The 22,081-nt window shown below is 38.3% G+C and overlaps 1 protein-coding gene across 13 annotated transcripts in view; it reads right to left on the bottom strand.

Moving 5' to 3' along the window:
* LOC148865199 (PB1 domain-containing protein tyrosine kinase) overlaps positions 1 to 22,081 on the bottom strand; it is a 71,943-nt gene that overhangs the window by 25,881 nt on the left and 23,981 nt on the right. For 5 of the 13 annotated variants that reach the window (XM_088980530.1, XM_088980534.1, XM_088980532.1 and 2 more), the window contains 5 exons: positions 10,723 to 10,875; positions 10,122 to 10,285; positions 9,889 to 10,036; positions 9,368 to 9,490; positions 9,206 to 9,293 (listed from right to left, as the gene is read on the bottom strand). In XM_088980530.1, the coding sequence (XP_088836656.1) occupies positions 9,206 to 9,293; positions 9,368 to 9,490; positions 9,889 to 10,036; positions 10,122 to 10,285; positions 10,723 to 10,875 (676 nt within the window). Of the gene's footprint in view, positions 1 to 9,205; positions 9,294 to 9,367; positions 9,491 to 9,888; positions 10,051 to 10,121; positions 10,286 to 10,705; positions 10,876 to 22,081 lie in introns of those variants that run through there. The other 8 variants (XR_016110601.1, XR_016110602.1, XR_016110597.1 and 5 more) reach the window with 6 other exon arrangements.

Here is a 22,081-nt window from a genome sequence, read left to right as displayed (position 1 = left end):
GGTTGCCACTTTATCCGAGACTTGTTTCTTGTTGGTTCTATCTCTCTCCCTCATGTTGTCGCCGATGTGCAAGTTGCTGATATCTTCATGAAGGCCATAACAAGATCCAAACATTTATTCCTTGTAAGAAAACTGATGCTAATATGCCTTTGCGTCAGTTTGAGGGGGAGTGTGAAGAGTCCCATTGATGTATCATACTCTGTAGTCCCTGTTATACTGTATTTTCCTTCTTTATTTATTTTCTTCTTTAGTCTTGTAAGGACTTTTCTGTAAATATCTAATATTTCATATATGTAATGGCTATCTCTTGGGGTGGCATCGATTGGTTCTGTTTTACACCCCAGAACTGTGTTCTCTTCTCTTGTACGAACTGGTTGTATGACAATTTCTTGGAAATCTACTAAATAGACATGTATAGCCATTTCCACCATGGAATCTGAGTTATAGCCTTAGATAAAGAAGGTGCTGAAGTTGACTGGTTGAAAAACCTCTTAGTAGATATTCCTCTATGAGCAAGAACATTGATTTCAATATCTTTGCATTATGATAGCCAAGCTGCAATAGCTCAAGCAAAAAATCAGACCTACAACGGAAAGAGTAGGCATATCATGTTTGAGATGCAATAACATTTATTAGTAATGACGTAATCTTCATGGAGTTTGTGTGATAAAAAAAAATATTATCCAATCCCCTTACTAAACTACTCACAGAAAAAGTTAATAACTGATGCCTAGAAAGGGAAGGGACTAAAGCCTATAACAAGAGCCAATACTGACAAACACCCTCCCTATGTGATAGGAGATCCCTTTAGTAGGTTCAAAAGGGTAAGAATGAGAATACTAGGCAGAAGAAAAGCATTATCTTGTGAATATTGTTGTCAGTGAGTTAAAAGACACACCTTAGGCGCACATAGGTGCACAGGTGAGGCACATTTTAGGGTATGTGCATCGCCTAGGTCCTAGGCACAGCCCTTTCAAAAGGCGCACGCCTAGTGCACCTAGGTGTGCGCCTGATGCGCCTTGCGCATCAGCCCAGGCGTGTTCCTTTTGAAAATTTGACGCCTTTTTGCTTTTTTCGAACATAGTGATTGGGCTGGGGGCTCCGCCCCCGGACCCCCGTGTCACGCCCCTCGAGGCAAGCCCAAACAAGTCCACGTTAGATCTTAAATTCTTAGTTTTCGCACAAAAAATAACGACTTTGTAGTTTTAAATGCTTTTTAAGAAGACATTTTATTAGGATGAATGAATGAACAACATTACCAAATTGGGGGTTCTACTCCTTAAAAAGCAATTAAAATTATAAAATCATTATTTTTTGTGTGAAAACTAAGAATTTAAGACCTAAAGTGGACTTGTTTGGGCTTGCCTCAAGGGGCGTGGCACAAAGGTGACTTGTAGAATTAGGAATGTAATATGTTTTACATTACATTAGCTACTTGAAGTAATGCAATTGAGTGAAAAAAGAGATTAGAGGTTTTACATGCTTGAAAATGATTTATATGTCTGATTTTATTTTTAAATTATCATTTGAATATGCTTTACATCTTATGTTTATGTATTTTAATTTTAGATGATAGGTATTTTATAACATTTATTTTAAAATTTAGTTTATATGTTTTTATTAATATTATGTTTAATATTTTTTTTGAATTTTTTGGCATTTTTTTTTGAATTTTTTGACTTTTTTTTATTTTTTTAGCATTTGTTTTTTGTATTTTTGCGCGTTGCTTCAAAAAGGCGCACGCCTCGCCTTGCACCTTGCGCCTCAGGCGCAAATTGACCCCTGTGCATTTTTTGCGCCTTGCGCTTTTAAAACACTGATTGTTGTCCATCCCCAAGTTTGTGATAATGCTACACAGACAATTGATGAGTTTAACTCTTAATATTCATAGTCCGTTTTGGGTGGTGAGTTGGTTATAGTGCACATTTGATGAAATCACCTATGTGAGTGTTGAAGTGAGGTGGCTTCCTATTAGGGCTTAGGCTGGTCCTCCAGAGCACTCATGAAACCCAAGGCACATGGCCATAATGTGCCACCCCATTGCAGCTATGATGTTTTTGAGCATGATGTCAGCAGCAAACTCACTATTCCACACAAAGATAATTTGGTTAAAAGGTTCATCCGCCAGACATCTATGGTTCACAATTTGTTTGCTCTAAGTGTTGGTTCAAAATCTAAAAGAAACCATTGTCATTTCATTGTATTGTATTACCTAGCTCATTATCTTTCTCATTTGTTTTTGAATCTTGTAAGAGATAGTTGGTATTTTTATTTATTTCTGACACTCAAAAACTTGTTTATAACTTGGGTCTAACCTCCCTTATCCATGCTTATCATTTTGAGTTTTTCATTTCACTCCAAAACTTTTGACAACTCCCACAAGTGTGCTAAAAAGCATCCCGCATTGGATAGGAAAGAGAGTGGGATTATTATGCACTATAAGGGGTTGGGTCTGGGGTGCTTTTTACATGCACATGTGCACCAAACTGAGTCGGGGCGTGGCGTGGTGTGGGTATGCACACGTGGCACCTTTTTAGCCTCTCATTTGTTTTCTTGATGATATCTCTCCAAGGACAAGGTACCATTTGGTTATAGGGCTGTAAGTGAGGTTGCCCAACTTGAAGAAGAATTTCAACTACATAAGGCTTGAATTAGGGAAGAGAAAAGATCTTGATTCTTTCATTTACATGATAAAATTACAAAATAATCCTTGATTAGGCACCTCATTAGCAGCCCAAATACAAAGACCAAAAAGCCCTTCTATGTCAACAAGTACCACATTGAAAGGAGGTTACAACTCAAGAGATGGAAGCAGTTATTAAGAATCATACTTTGTTTCTAGTTGATCTCCCCAAAGAATTTCAACCACATAGGGCTCAGGTTAGGGTTTGGGCCCATTTAAAACTTGACAAATTCCCAACCCAACTTGACCCAAGTTGCATCCTAGTTGGTTGCAAGTGGGTATAAACTATCCAATACAAGTTAGAGTAATCAGTTAAGAGGCGTAAGTTAGATTTGTAGCAAAATAATACAAACACGGGCTTCACAACTTGCATGTCGTGAATCTCCTTCCACTTCAATCTTTTTATAGTTCTGTTGCTTGGCTAATCTCAGCCCATTAAGTATAACCGTTATCTCTGCACTTACGGAATCTCCATAGACAAATAGACCTGAATGTAATGCCAAGATATTGCCTTTATCATCTCTGAACACACCTCCTATACTCGAAGAAATCTCCATAGCCTATGTCATTTGTTCTTATTATTTTATCCAATACATAGATGGATGCAAACATAGCATTTTTTAACGGTTATCTTCAATAAGAGGTGTACATAGAGTTCCCTATAGGGGTGGACATTCCAGGTAGTAAAGAAAAACTTTGCTGACTAAAGAAATCTCTCCATGGTCTTAAGCATCCTCCCAAGGCTTGATTTAACAGATTGAGAGGTTGTACTGAAGATTGGAATCACACAATCTCAGACTGATCAGACTCTCTCCATTAGAAGGGCAGGTAGTTCTGTAGCCATGTTAGTTTTCTGTTGATGATATTGTCATTACAAGAAATGATTCAGCTAGAGTCAAGAAGTTGATAACTCCCCTTGCTTCAACTAAGGACCATAGAAACCTTGGAATTGAGGTGCCAAGGTTAAGGAATTTATATCTCACAAAGAAAGTGCATGCTTGATTTGCTTAAAGAAGCTGGCAAGCTAGAAATGAAACCAACTAGGACTGTAGTTGACAAGACATTGCTTATGCATGGAAACTAGGCGCTTTTTGGTGCTCGCCTCATCCAATTGCCAACCTATTATACAAGAAGCTTTACATTATTTTTTTATAGTTTTTTTAATTTGTGATATTAAAATAGGCGGTGATACACCATATCATTATTTTTGTTACTTTGTAAACCAATCTTTTTTTTGTTAGTTTCATATTTTCTTAGGGTTTGAATGTTCAACTAATACAAAATCAAAGTTCGAAAACTTAAGGCATAGTTTGGGAAGAGTGTAATACAAATATGTACAGTGCAAATACAAGATTTAGAAATATTGGTTAGAAGGTTTTGCACTGTACATATTTGTATTTGCACTCTTCCCAAACTGAGCCTGAAAGATTAATGATTAGAGCAATTGAAATTGAAGACTTCATCAAAGAAGGAAGATCAACATCGTAGGTGCCTTCCTCCTCCTTACTGTCACATTTTCCCTCTTTTCCTGGACAGACGTAGGCTCAACTCTTCTTCTTCTGATTTTTTCATCTTTTTCTGAGATAGGAAACAACCACTCTCTGGTCATTACTTATCTAGTTATTTCCTTCATTTTTGGAACAAAAACAGGGACTCCACTCCTCCCCTGAAGTTTAGGACTGTTGCTAAAACCTTCCCTGAAATTTGGTAATTGCAATCACCTCCCATGAACTTTCTAACACAGCTGAATCCTCTAAAAAGAGGCATGAAAATGTCCAAAATACCCATGCAGTTACCACTGAGGTTGGTTTTTACAGAATAAATTATACAAACTTTATGAACAACAATAAAAAAAGAGAATTTAAAGTTGCAGCTTTACCTTTGAATAATTGATATGAAAGGAAAATTTGAAAAACAAATCAATTTCGGAAAAGAGATTGGAAGGGTTTGGGGTAGCAATTCATATGAAGAGAAAATTCGGAAAATAAACATTTTGGTCAAAAGTAATTACATGGGTATTTTGGACATTTTCATGCCTCTTTTGAGAGGATTCTAATGAAGGGGATCTACTTGCAGCAGAAACTTCAAGGGAGATTTCAGCAACAACCAAAAACTTCAGGGGAGGTTTCAGCAATTTACCCTTTTATTTATTTTTTCTTTTCCTTCACTTTTGGGAACAAAAACAGGGACTCCAGTCCTTCATTTTAACGGCTTTTTATTCTTTCCTTTTTCCAAGATAAGAACAGGGCTCCGGCACTTTAAGGTTTTCTCTTTCTTTCTATTTTCTGAGACAAAAACAGGGACTCCGCTCCTCCATCATTTTGAGGTCTTTCCCTTTTTTTTTTTTTTTGAGATAAGAATAGAGGTTCTACCCCTTCTCTTTGTTTCTAGATTTCTTCTTCTTATGCTACTACAAACACAGGGGCTCAGCCCCCTTATTTTCCTTAACATAGTTTGAGGCAATAGGTGATGCCTAGGTGACTAGGCGATTAAGTGCTTCCCTATCACCTAAATTGGCCTTGCTGCCTTGAAAACTATGACCATGATGTCAGTGACCCAAATCATAAGTTAGGTGCTAATGACGGTGATAGACCCACTAACTGTTTGTGTTCTCCTGTAGAAACCCATGCAATGCATATAACTTTTGTTAAGCACAATTGAAGTAAAACGAGCCTTATGACTTACCCAATTGTGCCAATATGGTCTAGTCTAACCCATATTGAGTGATTTACTTGTCTAAGATCAATTTTATAAATAAAATCAGTATTATTAATTTTAAAATTATAAAATTTTATTAATTTAAAATTTCAATTTAAATATATATATTTTAATTAAATTCCACTTAAATATAATTATAAGTTAACTTTTAAAATTTTATCAATTAATTTTAAAATTAAAGATTTAAAATTGTTAATTTTGTAAAAGGAAAAATATAAAATTTTATTATTTATTTTTAAAATTAAATTACTTTAAAGTTAATCTACAAGTCAACTTATATTTCATTTATTTCTCTAATATTTCATTAATGTTAAATTTTAATAAATTAATCTTAAATTTTAATTAATGAAATTATATTTAAATGGAATCTAAATGGATTTTAGATAATACAAATAATTTTAAATGTTAAGCTTTTATTTATTAACTTAAAAATTATTATCTATGTTTTCTATCAGAAAAATGAGAATTTTATCCAATTAAGAAAAATAAATACAAGATGACAGCAAGCTAAAAGCAGACATTGCACCAGAAATAGTTACAATAAAGCCCAAAAAATCCCCTCCCTGTTTAGCTAGAGAATCAGCCATTTCATTTGTAGTTCTCCTGAACATGTGAATGAAGCATTAAGTTCCCTTGCTATGCTTACTATCTCTCTTTACAGATGTCTTAGGATCCAAGGAACATGATCACATTACCGTTTGAAGTGGTCCAAGATATCACTATTTTTGAGTCCCCTTCTATTCCAAGTTCTTATGATCAGCTTGCTTGGCTATTTTTAACCCTTGTAGCAGAGCTAATAGTTCAACTTTTAAAGAATCACCTTCCCTTAAAGGTCCTGAGTACATAGCCAATACTTTGCTTGATGAATCTCTGATCACGCCCCCAATTCCTGCCATCCCCTGGTTTCCTATTGAGCTCCCATCAAAGTTCAGCTTAATTTTATTTGGACTTGGGGGCTTCCAACTCATCACCTTTCTTTCTTTCTTCTCAGAAGTGTGTGCCACTTCATTCCACACTCTTACTATATCAATACTTGAGAAATTTTGAAAGAGCTAGAGTGATTTTACCAATGTGCAACTTTTATCTTTATGGTCTCCACTATCCCTCCCTGTTCAGTGAGAGGGCTCAAGTTTTAAACTCGAAGGAAAAAGGAATTGGTAATGCGGCACAAAAAAATTTCGTGCCACAAAATAGGTTAAGTTTTTTTCCAAGACCGAAATTTCATTCTGGGAAGAATGAGTCCTGCAGCAAGAAATCATTATCCAAACACCTACATCTCATTCATTCTTGCCCATTCTTTCTAAGAATAAGCAAGAATTAAAAGAATGAGGCCAGTGGCAGCGAACCAAACATGGCCTAAAGGCCTATAAAAACCCTCCCAGAGCTGAGGGGATTCTATGGAAGATGGCTTCCTTCCACAAATGAAAGGGCAGACGACACAGGTTCAGACAAATAGCTCTAATAGTTGTTGACACCTCATTTGACAGTGGGTACCAATGATTTATCAGCACTACTCCTTCAATGGTTTCTACTTTTGAAGTTTCTAATTCCAAGACTCCAACGTCCAACAACATTGCCAAAAGGTTAAAGAAGACTAGAACATTTATCTTCGTTTCTTCATCACTTCCTCCATAACATTTCTCCAATCTGGAAACTCCTTCGAAGTGATAACATATCTTCTCTCCTAAACTTCCATAGCCAATCTGGGCTCAACCGAAGAGAACCAAACTGAATCAACCAAGTCATTGAGGTGGTATCCTCTGACTTCTTTTCTTCCATTTTCTTTGTTGCATCTCTAACAGCTCCCCCAGGCCTCTCAATCGCCTTTCTCAGATCGCCTGTCAAAGCCAGAAAAGACTTGAGCTCTTCTGGTATCTGTTCCCCCCCCCACAGTGTTTACCTTCTAGGAAGCAAACACCATTCTCTTCTTTCCTGGGTTGAAAAACTCAAACAGTGTCACGTAGGCTCCACTATTATTCTCCAATATCTATGCCCAATAGGTAGTATTCTCCTCCCTGTAAGAGACTTTCCAATTAATCTGTCTTTGTGAGTGGATGGCTCCCTCTAGAAAGCCTTTGGACCACAATGGAGCTTTCTCTTTCAACATCATTGTCGCCTCCAAGTGTTCAGTGAGTTTCAAGACAACTCCTCTTCTGGTTTTCACTTCCTCTAGGATGAAAGCCTTGGCCTCAACTTTGAGATCTGGCACATTCTCAAGACAACTCCTCTTACTGGTACTGATGAACAGGAAATTGGTAATCTCAAGAAGTTTTTGGATACTATGTTTGGGATTAAAGATATCGGAGATCTAAGATATTTCTTAGGGATTGAGGTGGCAAGATCTCATCATGGTTATCTATATCTATCAGCATAAATGTGTTAGATCTTCTCAAAGATATAGGAAAATTAGAAGTGGAGCCAGTTGATACTCCTATTGACCCTAATCATAAGACTAGTGCACCAAGGGAGAGTTACATAATGAAAAGGGGGATGTACCAGAGGCTGGTTGGTAGGCTCTTATATTTGTATATAACTTAGCCCGACATTACATGTTCAGCAAGTATGTTGATCCAGTATATGCAAGCTCCTTGTACTACTCATCTTGCAGTTGTATATAAGATTCTTCCTTATTTGAAGGGTTATCCAAGGAAGGAGATTCTATTCTCTATGCATGATCAGTTGAGGATAGAGGTGTTTAAAGATGCAGACCATGTAGGCTCTCTAGGATCTATTTCAGGCTTTTATGCCTTGGAGAGAATTTAATTTCTTGGTAAAGCAAGAAGCAGTCTGTAGTCCATGGCACAAGGATTAGAGGTTTGGCTACATTCTCTACTTGAGGAGTTAGAGGTTCAAGGGAGAATCTCCTAGTACTTTATTGTAACTTTAGGCTTCCGTGCATTTGAGACAGTTTCATTTCCTGGAAGAGCAAGAGGCAACCTGTTGAGGCTCGCTCTAGAGCAAAAGAAAAGAATAGGTCCATGGCACATGTATTATCAAAGGCCCTTTGGCTATGTTCTCTAGTCTCTACTTGGAAGAGTTGGGGATTCATAGGAGAGTCCTCTAGTACATTATTGTAATAACAATGCAGCCATTAATAGCGCCCACAATCTAGTTCAGCATGACCACACTAAAAATACTGAGGTGAATCATTTTATTAGGGAGAGGGTATTGTCTGGGGAAGTGTGTCTTCCTTGTGTTATGTGAAGATGGATTAGCAACTTGCAGATGTCTTCACTAAGGGAGTTTCTCAGCTGAAATAATTTCTACTTTAATTGTATCCCCAATATAAAAGATAGTGGGGACTCTCAAGAACCCCATGATTTGTGTGTCATTCCTCTTCCTCTTCTCCTCTCTTCTTCCTTTCTTCTTTCTTCTATCGTTGCAGCTTCTTCTTCTTTTTTTTTCATTTTTTCTTGCATTATTTCTGAACTATATTGGTGCTGAATCAACCAAGTAAATCAAAGACTTGCATACCCAAAAAAAAAGAGAAAAGAACCAAGCACACAAGTCACAAAATTAAGCAGATATTTTTATAACAGAAACATTCAAACATATTCAATATGTTTAGACTCAAGTGAACATGGGTTAATCAACGCCTCAATCCAGGCTTATTCAAACTTTAGAAAACATTTCCACTTTCAACCCCAAATCGAAATGAGGTTTTGAAATGCCACCCAAACACAAACTATAGAATGGTTTGAGTCAATTAGATTGTTCAAGTCCACACTACTTGCATACAACATATTAGAATTCCCGATTCAAGATAATCAACTCACAATCAATATGTCAAGATCAAACACTCACCTATAATTGCACCACAATGCATATTAGCATAGGGCTCCTCACCAGTTAGAATCTCCCACATAGCAATACCAAATGAGAAAACATCAACCTGTAAAAATATCCAACTTGTTATTAATTTCATTCAAAATACTGCCACAGCAGATAATGGTATACGCCACCAACCTTCTCAGAAACCCGACTGCTGCTACCATTCAATAGTTCTGGTGCCATCCATGGAAGGGTCCCTCGAACACCCCCTGAGACCAAAGTATTGCGCTTAATTCTCGACAATCCAAAATCCCCAACCTGAAAAGCTCAGTTCCAGACCAAAATTCAATTGAAAGCAATGGAGAAAAAGTATGTAATGAACTCAGAAAGGCAAAGAAATCTCTAATTTAGGATCCTCAATTGCTCATGGTGCAAGTTACAAGTCGTTACTCTTCAGATATCAATTGTAAATAGGAAGCTAAAATCCCATCATTTTCTAGATAAATGCAAGTAATAATCGGCCAAGCCAACTTCACTAGAAAATCATACGCTACATACAGTAATTTTATTGTTTACAAACACAAAGTTCACAAATCACAAATAGAAAAAGAAACTACATGATCTCTTATTTCTTATGCATTAGTTAACACATTACTCTTGATCCTTACAAGAGCCAGAAAGAGGTTCCATAAGTTCTATTTCTGCTACTATTTTACCTTGCATACAGGTCGTTGGGAATCCCTCATATTGACAAGCAAATTTTCACATTTCAGATCAAAATGAACAATATTTTTTGAGTGCAAGTATTCCATGCCAAAAGCTGCATCCATTGCAATTATAAGCCTTTTACGACGATCAAGTGCCCTGCAGAGCACATTCTAAGGCCACATAAATATATAGTTAATAGAGGGAACAGAAAATTAAGGAAAGAAAATGGAGATGAACATACTTGTCCTTCTTTAGCAGAACATGCCTAAGTGATCCATTAACCATGAATTCAGTTACGGTTGCCAATGTTCCCTCAGCCCCATCAGGCACCACCCCATAAAATGCTACCACATTCGGATGATGAAGATTTGATAGGATCTTTGCCTCTCTCCAGAAGTCCTTGGTCTGAAAGAGCAAAAGAATAATCATATCCACATCGCATCTAATGTTGGAATGAAATATACATGTGAATAGAACTAGTAGTACAGTTTCTATCTGATATAGGGATTAAGCAAGTCAGATATGCATTTGGATTTAGGTTAGGTTATATTTTCTTTCGATATATTCTGTCTTATGTGTTAGGATCGTCTTCTGTAAGCAGAAGTCTGGGGTAAGGTATCGAACACCCCCTCCCCATGCCCAGAAAAAAAGGAAAAGAAAATAAAAGCTGTATCTTTTAAAGAATCTTCCCAGGACCCTGAAGAAATTCCAGGTTTCAAAAAAGAAAAAGAAACTCTGTATCAGCATTATTTCATATACACAAATGGCACAACAAATCCAAGAAATTGATGCTTTATAAAGAAATTTTGGTAATAGTAGCACTACTTATGAATGGTACAAACCAACTGCTCTTGCTCCGATAACCTCCCTGTGAAACAGCTTTTCTTAATTCTCTTAATAGCAACATCCGTCCCCCGCCATTTCCCATGATAAACAGTTCCAAATGTGCCAGATCCTAACTCACGCAGTTCTTCAAGATCAGCATTTTTAATGATCTGTGTGTCAGAACTTGAAATATTCAGTTGCATGTAAGGAACAAAACTTTCCAAAGTATTGTCAAAAACAATACATGTATTTTTTCATGAATTAGGAAGTGAAATAAGAGAATCGACAAAAAGAAAAGTATCTCTATCTCACTAACAACCTCAGAATGTCTTTTTTTGAGTGGAAGAAAGTACAAAATAGAAAAGAACCACAGTTCTCAAGTCTAGTTGGTTAATCTGGTCCACTCAGTAAAATAGGAAACATTTTACAGTTCCAAAACAATTTAAATAAAAGAAATTTAATAAATTCAAAACCATACAAATGTCTACCAACAACTAGGTGATATATGTAACATGGTCCATGCCGGGCTGGCACAACCCACTTTTGGGGGCCATCCACACTGTAGCAAGCTGTCACTTCTCGGCATGAACCCCCCAAGAGGGGTGCCCGGCATGGCCTATCAGCCCAAGCCCTATTGGGCCCGTATCGCGTCAGTCCAGCATGATTCTTTTACGAAAAAATGAAAGAAATAATGAAAGATTAAAATCAATTAACAAGATAGACAACGAATTGAAAGAAAATGTATCTTAAAATTTATTCCATATAAATTTTGATGTATACAATTGTTTATATAAAAATGAAGTTGAAAGTAAATACAAGGAAATTAGAATAAAATTGAGATATATATATATATATATTCATGTTGTGTTGTGTCAGCCCAGCCCTACATAGCCCAAGGGTTCAAGCCAGGGTGGCCTGGCCCACTTTATAACTCTAGGTAAATGTCAAGTATATACATGTGCGACATGCACAAGAAGAAAAATGCAAGAGACAGGTTGTGGCACAAAGTAATTGCAAGCATTTCATGGTCTAGAAACTAATGGTTGGGATGCTAAATTGGCTCCTCACTTAAATTCAACCTCTCCTTGGGAAAGGAGATAGAATCCACTTCTGGGATGACCTTTGAATAGGGGAGTCACCACTGAAAGATCAATTTCCTGACCTTTATGCCACTTCTGATTTCTAGAATGAAACCATTTTTAATTTGGGTGTGGCTTCCCTTTTAGGTATCAACTGAAACTTTGGTTTCAAAAGAGGCCTTAGGGATAGAGAGTGCAATTTGTTGGTTGATCTTCTTGGAACCTTGCAGACAGTTTTCTTAGACCCAAGTTCAGTTCTAGTCCTTAGAGAATGTTAAATGGCCTTCTTGATCAGAATTTTATGGCTGTTTGTGGCTGTAATGGCTTATTGAAGGAATAAGATAGAAAATAGGAAGAGAAAGAAGAGAGAAAATACCTGGATTCACTCACAGGGTGCCTAGAATCACTCTAGGGAATGGGAATCACTCACCATAGTTAGCATAAGCTGAAGAGAACTCATAAACTTCATTGCTATTTGTGTAAAACGTCCATACATATTTATAGACTCTAAACTCATAATAACCCTAGGAGTCAAACTGTTAAACTCATAATAGTCCTCAGACTGTTAAACTCGATAATCCTAGTAGGACTCAAACTAAGCTATCCTATCCTATTTCAATTAAAAAAAGACTCAATAACTCTAATCCTACTTATGCAATGAGTCTGAAATTTTAAACATAAACAAAAAATTAAACCCTATCATTGGACCTCACAGAAAAATGAAAATGACAAAAATACCCCTATTGTCCAAAGATACAGAAATACATGAAATTTCATAAAATTCCCATTTGACCTCTTCAGCTCCTGCATCATTCTCCCCCAGTTCAAAAAAAATCGTTCTCAAGTTTTGAAGAATTTGAGGATGGAAAGTTGATATGCCCCAATTACAAAAGGAATAGGACTTCCCATAGCTACATGCTTGGACTATAGAGTAGAGGCCACACACAAAACTAGAAAATGATCTTGAAAGAAATGTATTTCTGAAACACTGCCTTCCATAACCATCATTGTTAAATCACCAATAACATTAGTTTCTTGAACACTTGATTCATCAACCAGCAATTGTGATGAATCTTCCCCTCGCTTATCCAAACTCTCAACTGAAACTTTTGGAACTTTTCCTTCAACCTCTAGCATAGGAATCACCATCTCTATGTGTTCTTCTATCTTTCGTTCTTCAACAAACTCTAGGACTCCTTCCATTGTTGATGTTGGTGGAACTTGTGCTATGCTAGGTTGTAATTCTTGAATTAGTTCTAGTTGAATTTGAAAGGTAAAGTCACTTACTTCCTTACTAGGATCTACTACAATTAGCACATCTGTATCTTGCACTTGAATTTCTTAACTTGCTCCACTTCTATATCTTCTTGATCATTAACTTCAAGCTGATCATGGGTATTGGAAACTCCAGCAATTTCTATTTTTTCTTGGTTTGTGCCCTCTTGGTTTTTAATATCTACAACTTCTATAGCTTGAAATTATTCTTATTTAGCTTCATCCTCAACTCCAGTTATAGGATAGGCATCAACATGCAAGGAATCATCTACTTTCTTTTCAACTTTGTACCTTCTTCCCATTAACTTCAAATTCTTTGTTGTAACATATTGCTTCTTCTTTTGCTTAAAATTAGTCAACTCCATATATAGATCATCATAGAAATCTAGTGGCCACCTCTTCCTCTCTACCCATGTACTAATTGGATCATCACCCCTATTTTCTAGACGTTGCTCAATGTAGAGAAGATGGGCCGAATGGCACATAGGCTGTTTAACCTTTTTTATTTTTTATGTTCTTTGCTATAATGGGCCTTAATCCGGGCTTTATTTTTTCTTCTGTTATGTTTTTTAATTTTCTGCCCAACTAGGGGCCTCTCTGTAAATTATTAAAGTATAACTTAATGAAATAGAATTAGGGGTGTAAGAGAGAAGGTTATGTTCGAAAAACTCTCTCTGAACCCTAGTTGCCGCCACCTTCTTCTTCTTCTCCTCTCTTCTTGAAACCTGATTTCTGATACTTCCTTCTGATTTTTTGCAACTTTTTGAACAGTCCTTTCTTTTCAAAAGGCTGTTTTTCTTCTTGGTATCAAAGCAGACTCGACTTTTCTCTTTTTTCACCTCTTTTTCCCATACACAGTGTATATGGAGAACTGAATCGTATAAATAGTTAAAGAAACCTATTTCAGCCCAATTGTTAGTGGTTTCCAGAGAGAAGGGGACTGGTTTTGTCATCCTCCTGACAGATTCAAGTGTATTGCCCAAAACCCTAATTTTTTGGAGAAATCTGGTTGCAGGCCCCATAGGGAGTTTAACCTGGGCGCTCAATGACTGAAAGTCTTCTCATCCTTCATCTTGAAGATCAAATTAAGTGGGTTGGTGTTCTGTGAAGTCTACAAGGAGCGGATGAGATTTCTCTGTTTCTCCCAGCTTCTGGGTGTGACGCAGGTAGCTGGTACGACTGCATAGAGGTTGGCTCACAACACAGTTTTTGTTCTATTTTCATTTGTTGTTATTCAAAGTTGTTAGAAGTTATTTTCGAAGTATTTAAGAAGATGAACCCTTCAAAAGTTGAAAACAAGCATGTTGCTGAATCCGGACAAGTTTCGGGAGCCTTTGTAGACTCTCTACTGGCTGTAACCACAGTCAAGCTGGATGGAACTAACTATCTGGCTTGGTCACAATCAGTAAAAATTCATATCTGCAGTAAAGGCAAATGGGGTTTTATCTCCGGGAGCAAGAAGGCTCCTTCGGAAGATGATCCATCATATGAAAAATGGATGCAAAAAAATTATATTGTTACTAGATGGCTTGTGAACTCAATGCAACTGCAGATTAGTCAGCACTATTTGTGGATGAATTCAGCAAAGAAAATTTTGGATAGTTTTGCTGAAACCTATTCCCATAAATTAAATGTGGCCAGGGTTTACAAGCTGAGAAGTGATGTGAAGAATTTAAGACAGGGGGAAAAACCGTTAGCTGTTTATTTCTCAATACTGAAGTCTTTATGGCAAGAAGTTGATTTGATAGAAGCTATAGCCTAGGACACCACCAATGATGCTGAGACCTACAGGAGACTTGTTGAGAGAAACAGGGTGTTTGAGTTTTTGACAGGGCTGAATCCAGAGTATGACATCACAAAACAAAATATTTTATCCAAGGATAGTGTTTCACTGTCTCAAGCCTATGCCTTGGTAAGTAGTGAACAAAAGCAAGAGACATGTCCAGGTTCAAGGGGCTTGTCTAAATGATCACTTTGCTAATATGGGAGTGAAACCCAAGGGAGTTGTAGGGACTCAAAGCAGCTCAAGGAAGAAAGAAATTATTTGTGAGCTGCAAGAAGCCAAAACACACTAAGATAATTGTTGGAAATTGCATCCTAAGCTTCTTCCTCTTCGGTTTCAAAAGAAGTTTGATAATATGAAGGCAGGGAGTGACAATATTGTTGTTGGTCCAAATAGTGACGGATACCAAACTGAAGAGATGACTGCTAGTGAGCAGTTAGCAGCTATGAAGGAAGAATATGAGAAGTTTGGAAGGATGATCAGTCACCTAGAGGGTGTGGCCTCTTCTTCCAACCCTCTAGGAAATTCAAACTCTTCTGCATTTTCTCATTTAGGTATACAGGCTTCTGCCGATCATGCAACTATTTCAAGTAATCATAGGAACCCTTGGATTATTGATTTTGGTGCTTCTGATCATCTAACCAACCTTTCCACTTTGTTTGTTTCTTATGATTTACTTCCTGGCCGTGACAAAATCACCCTAGTCGATGGCTCCCTTGCCCCTATCTCCGGCAAGGGAACCATCAAGGCTACAGATTCCTTGATACTTCCCTCTGCTTTTCATGTACCCAAGCTAAATACTAATTTGTTATTTGTTAACTAAGTCATTGAACTAAGTCATGGACTATGTAACCTTCTTTCCTTCCTACTGTGTTTTTCAGGATCTGGAGTCTCAGAAAGTGATTGGGAGTGGCCATGAGGCGAATGGAATATATTTGCTAGACACTCCTAAACAAAGCTATGGACAACCTGAAAAAGATGCTTTTGGGTCTACATCTACAGAGTCCATCAGTCGGATCATGTTATGTCATTTTCATTTGGGTCATCTTTCTTTTTCTGCATTAAGTCATTTATTCCCAGAACTATTTAAGGGAATTAGTCTGTCCAGCCTTCAATGTGAGTCGTGTGAATTGCCTCTGAGTAATAAAAGATCTTCTTTTCCATTTCATATTGTGCACTCTGATGTGTGGGGGCCTTACCACTTACCTTCTATGGGTGGCTACAAATATTTTGTCTTGTTCATTGATGACTTTTCTCGGTTCACTTGGATATTTTTTATGAAGTCCAGTGATGAAGTTCCCAGACTTGTGAGGCAATTCCATGAATTTGTCCTAACCTGGTTTGATACCAGAATTAAAATTTTCATATCAAACAATGCGAAAAAATATTTTGAGAAAAACCTGACCTACTATCTCACTGACTTGGAGGTTATTCACCAAAGCAGAATAGAGTTGTTAAAAGAAAAAATCGGTATATTGTTGAAGTTGCATAAAGTATTTTATTTGCCTCACATGTCCCTACAAAATTTTGGGGTGATGTTCTCACTACAACCTACCTAATCAACCGTATGCCATCCAGGGTTTTGGGGTTTAAGTCTCCCTTCAATCTTCTTCATCCAGGCAAGGATCTTTTTCCTATTCCTCTTCGTGTCTTTGGCTGCACTTGTTATGTACATATCCCAAGTGTCCAAAGACAAATTTGAACCAAAAGCCCACAAGTGTATCTTCCTTGGTTATTCCCCCACACAAAAGGGTTATTGTTGTTTTGATCCGAAGGCTAGCGCTCGGTATGTATCAATGGATGTCACATTTGATGAGCTCTCTTCCTTTTATGATTCTTCTCAGGAGAGGCATTGTCCAAAGGGGGAGAAATTGTCACAATTATTTGCTCTTCCCCTTCCTGTCCCAGTTGAGTCTTCTGTTGAGACTCTTCCTCCTTCAAATGAGTCAAGGGAGGATCAATCGTTTCATTCTCATTCCAGTGTTCCTATCCCTCCTCCTTTACCTCCTCGTCCTCTTTTTAATCCTAGGTTGTACCAACGGCAGAGAACCAGAAGTGAGCAGATTGTTTCCCCTACAGCACATGAGCCTCCTGCAGTTCCAGTCACAGAAGAGACAATAGGTATTGATACAGCCCCTTTGGAGTCATCCTTCCCAGACCTTGATATCCCTATTGCTATTAGGAAAGGAAAAAGGAAATGTATTGCACATTGCATTTCCAAACACAGTTCTTATAGTTTGCTCTCTCCTTCATATTTTGCCTACCTTTCTTCTGCTGCTTCTAACTCAATTCCCAGGTCTGTGTCTAAAACTCTTACTATTCCAGAATGGAGGGATGCTATGAGAACAAAAATTGATGCCCTGCACAAGAATGACACTTGGGAAGTGGTTGATTTTCCTGAAGAAAAGGATCCAATAGGTTGTAAGTGGGTTTTTACTATCAAATATCATGTTGATGGCACCACTGAAAGGTACAAGGCTAAGCTGGTGGCAAAAGGTTATGCACAGACATATGGGGTTGATTATCTGGAGACCTATGCTCCTATTGCAAAGATGACTTCTATGAGAGTTCTATTATCTCTCGCTACACACTCAGACTGGCCACTTTATCAGTTGGATGTAAAGAATGCATTTCTAAATGGAGAGTTACATGAGGAGGTCTATATGTCACTTCCTCTAGGGGTGTGTGAAACAAATATGAAAGGTGTTGAACAAGAGAAGAGAGGAGGAAGAGAGAAAGAGAAGAAGAGAAGAGAAGAGAGGCGAGAGGACTGAATGCCTCAAAGGAATACTTCAGGCGAGTGAAGCAGTTGTTATTTATACTATACTGGTCGTACAACATAAAGAATGGAAAAATTACAAAAATACCCCTACGGTACTAAACTTGTGTACAACAACATCTGTCAATACTCCCCCTCAAGTTGGCTCATAGATATCAATCATGCCCAACTTGTCACAGAGATCATGATGTCTGGAATAGTTTAGCCCTTTTGTAAAGATGTCTACCAGTTGGTCTTCAGAGCTGACATAGGGAGTACATACTTCGCCCGTGATGACTTTCTCTCTGATAAAATGCTTGTCAACTTCGATGTGTTTTGTTTTATCATGTAGCACCGGGTTAGCAGCAATACTTATAGCTACCTTGTTATCACAGAATAGAGTTATGGGTTTGTCCACTAGGAAACCCAACTCACTCAACAGATTCTTTATCCACATACCTTCAGCTACTCCGTGGGCCATTGCACGGTATTCAGCTTCAGCACTGGATCTAGCCACCACGGTTTGCTTTTTACTCCTTCAAGTAACGAGGTTCCCTCCTACAAAGGTGCAGTAACCACTAGTAGACTTTCTGTCACTTTGAGATCCAGCCCAATCCGCATTTCTATAAGCTTCAACTCTCAAATGCCCGTGCCTTTGAAATAACAAGCCAGCACCAGGAAACTTCTTAAGATATCGTAGTATCATCTCTGTTGCTTCAAGATAAGTGGATCTAGGTGCATGCATGAACTGACTGAGGACACCAACAGCATATGCAATGTCTGGACGGGTCATAGAGAGATATAACAATCTCCCTACAAGCCTCTGAAATTGTTTCACATCTTTAAGAGGTTCACCCTGGCTGTCACTTAACTTATGGTTGGGGTCAATGGGAGAGTCAGTTTAACCCCCATCTTTCCAGTGTCCTGAAGCAAATCTAGGACATATTTCCTTTGGGAGATAAAGATACCTTTTTTTGATCGAGCAACTTCAATTCCAATGAAGTATTTGGCAGGTCCTAGATCCTTCACTTCAAACTGAGTGGCAAGGAAACCCTTCCCTTTTGTTGAACCGCAGCAAGGAATCTACTGAACCAAGCTCTTGGTGATTGCTTCAGCCCATATAAAAACTTCTTTAACTTGCACACTTTTTGTTCATTGCCTTGAGCCAGAAGCTCGAGGGGTTGAACCATATAAACTTCCTCTTCAAGGTCACCATTCAAGAAAGCATTCTTGATGTCAAGCTGATGTAGATCCCAATTCAGATTAGCAGCAAGAGAGAAAAGAACTCTAATAGAGTTAATCTTGGCAACAGGGGCAAAAATTTCTACATAATCAAGTCCATATACTTGAGTAAACCCCTTTGCCATTAAACAAGCTTTATACCTCTCCACGGTTCCATCAGCCCCATGCTTGACCGTGAACACCCATTTACATCCAACTGGATTCTTTCCCTTAGGAAGATCAACAAGTTCCCACATTCCATTTTTATGAAGGGCATTAATTTCTTCCTTCATGGCATTTGTCCATTCTGGTACCAAAAGAGCTTTTGCCACATTCTTGGGAATAGGGACACTGTCAATGGAGGTAAGAAGGCACAAAATAAGGGTGAAATGTTCTCATAGGAAACAAAGTTGGAAATGGGATGTTTAGTGGTGCACAACCTAACACATTTCCTGTGGGCAATAGGAAGATCAAGATCATTAGCAACAAAGGAGTCAGGAACATCATTGGGAGTCAAGTTACCTGAGTGGGTATGATCTTCCCCCAAGGAGTTTGATGGCACTTGAGGTACAACTTTTGGATTCTCCACAGCTATTGAATTTGGTTGGCCTTTGCGACGACGAGAAAAGACATAGAAAGATGGAGGATTGGGAAGAGGAGGAGGTTGAACCAATGGCAAAGGATCAGGAAGAGAAGGAAGTTGAACCAGTTTCTCATCATGCCTACACTCCCCCTGAGGAGAAACAGGAAAAAAAGGCTCATCTTCAAAGAAAGTAACATCCATGGAGACATAGAATTTCCGAGAAACTGAATCAAAGCAACGATACCCCTTTTGAGTGAAAGAGTAACCAAGAAATATGCACGGGATAGCACGAGAATCCAATTTCCCACGTTGGGAGACAGATTTTGGACAAAGCACCGATAACCAAATACACGAGGAGGGATAGAAAGAAGAGGGACCTTAGGGAAGAGAAACTGATGTGGGCTTTGTACTCTAACCAACGAGAGGGCATTCGGTTAATAAGGTATGTAGAAAAAAGGACAGCCTCAAACCAAAATCGTTTGGGGACATTCATATGTAGTAAACCCCGAGCCACTTCAAGGAGGTGTCGGTTCTTCCGTTCAGCCACACCATTTTGTTGTGGTGTGCCGGCACAAGAACTATGATGAAGTGATCCATGTAAAGCAAAGAACTCCGTGAGATCACCATGAAAAAATTCTTTTGCATTGTCTGATTGAAAAATTTATATCTCAGTCTGAAATTGAGTGAAGACCATCCACTGAAAGTCTTGGATAATTTTTGGTACTTCCTCCCGGGTTTGCATTGGATATACCCAAGTATATCTAGAATAATCATCAATGAAGGTAATGAAGTACTTGTAGCCACTCTCAGAAGGTAAAGTAACAAGGCCCCATGCATCAGAATGAACAATGTGAAAAGGAAACTCAGATTTACTATTTTTCTGAAGAAAATGAGTTCTACAATGCTTGCTTAACTGACACGTTTGACAAGATAAATCAGAAACGGACATTGACTTACACAGTTCTGGGAATACAACTTTCAAGGACTCAAAAGACAAATGACCAAGACGACAATGCCATAAGTACACTTTACTCTTTCTAAACTGACTCATAGACTCCGTAACATGAAGACCAGTCGTATTCTCCAGCATGTAGAGTCCATCAACCATACTTCCCCTACCAATCGTCCTCCCCAAGGCCAGATCCTGAATCACACAATAAGGGAAAAAGGTTACGAAACAGTTTAAGGAATTAGTAACACTACTAACTGAGAACAAATTCATGGGAAATTTTGGAACATGAAGAACATCAAGAAGTGTAAGACCAAGAGGAAGAGAGAGAGTTCCTTGACCAGCTATGGAAGTGTATGATCCATCAGCTAGTCTCACCTTGTCTCTTCCAGAAATAGGGTGATAGGTTTGAAAGTAAGAGGACATACCAGTCATGTGTTTTGACACTCCAGAATCAATGATCCATGGAGAGTCAAGGTTGTGAGAAGCAACATGAAAAGTTGTGGCAGGGTTACCTGACGTGGATGCAAATGAGGTTGTGGGAGGAGCATCCATCTAACGAATTGCTCTACCAAAGAGCTCTAGATGGTCACGGAAGGAGTTTACAATATCCTCCCTTGGGTCAGATCCAGAGAGATGTGTTTGAGTCATAGTAGGAATGGGGGGCTGATTCTCCCAAGTAACCATGTTGGCCATGTGGTGTTTCTTTGTACCTTGTTGCCCAAACCTTTTATTCACATCTGAGCCTTGCTTCTTATTCAGATCTTGAGCCCATTTTGGTTTCCCATGGAGATCCCAACAGGTATCTTTGGTGTGTCGGGGTTTCTGACAATTAGTGCACCACAATTTTTCCTTATCTTCTGTCTTTTTCTGGAGATCCCCTCTCCTGGAAGAAGATCCCACACTAGTAGAGACACCCCCTTTTGTTGCCAACACAATTGTATCCCCACCAGTGTTGTTCATCAAGTTCCTTCTACTCTCTTCAAATTGAACAAGAGCATAGACTTCTCGAATTGATGGAAGATCCTTAGAACTGAGAATTTGTACTCTGATGGATTCATACATAGGATTTAGACCATGCAAGAAAGCAAACACTCTTTGCTGTGAGACAAGTTTCTTGTACAGTTTGGCATCCTCATCAAACTTCCAATCAACATTCTGGTAATGGTCCAATTCCTTCCAGACAGAGGTCAAGTCAGAGTAATATACTAATAAACCTCTCTCCCCCTGTCGACAAGTAGATGTTGCTACCTGCAATTGATAGATCTTGGCATAGTGTCATAGTTCTGAATATGTGGATTTTGCTTGTTCCTAGATCTCATTTGTAGTTTCAGCCCACATGAAGTTCTATCTTATTTTTGGTTGCATGGAGACCAAGAGCCAAGACATTACCATACTGTTCTCCTGATCCCATCTATCATATTCAGCATTCCCAGAGGTTGGTTCTTTGATTCTTCCATTAATATAGCCTATTTTCCCCCTTGCAGTGATATATAACTTGATCCCTCTTGACCATTCTAAGTAATTTAATCCATCAAGAAGAACAACAGCAATAGGGAAGGATAGGTCGCCACCCCCACTCATTCCATTCAGCATTGTGGAGATTCCAGATGTGGCTGAATCTTCACTATTCATGATTTCAGGTTTAAGAACACACAACATCCAAGGCACACTGCCTCATAGAGCTGCTACAGAAAAGGGATCTTATGTCCTTCAGTCCACAAAAGA

The sequence above is a fragment of the Nelumbo lutea genome, chromosome 3 (genome assembly GCF_056320005.1).
Source record: "Nelumbo lutea isolate HS-2025 chromosome 3, American lotus-T2T, whole genome shotgun sequence".
NCBI classification, from domain to species: domain Eukaryota; kingdom Viridiplantae; phylum Streptophyta; class Magnoliopsida; order Proteales; family Nelumbonaceae; genus Nelumbo; species Nelumbo lutea.
Note: the sequence above shows the minus strand (reverse complement) of the source record. Positions and strands in the feature narration are given on the sequence as shown.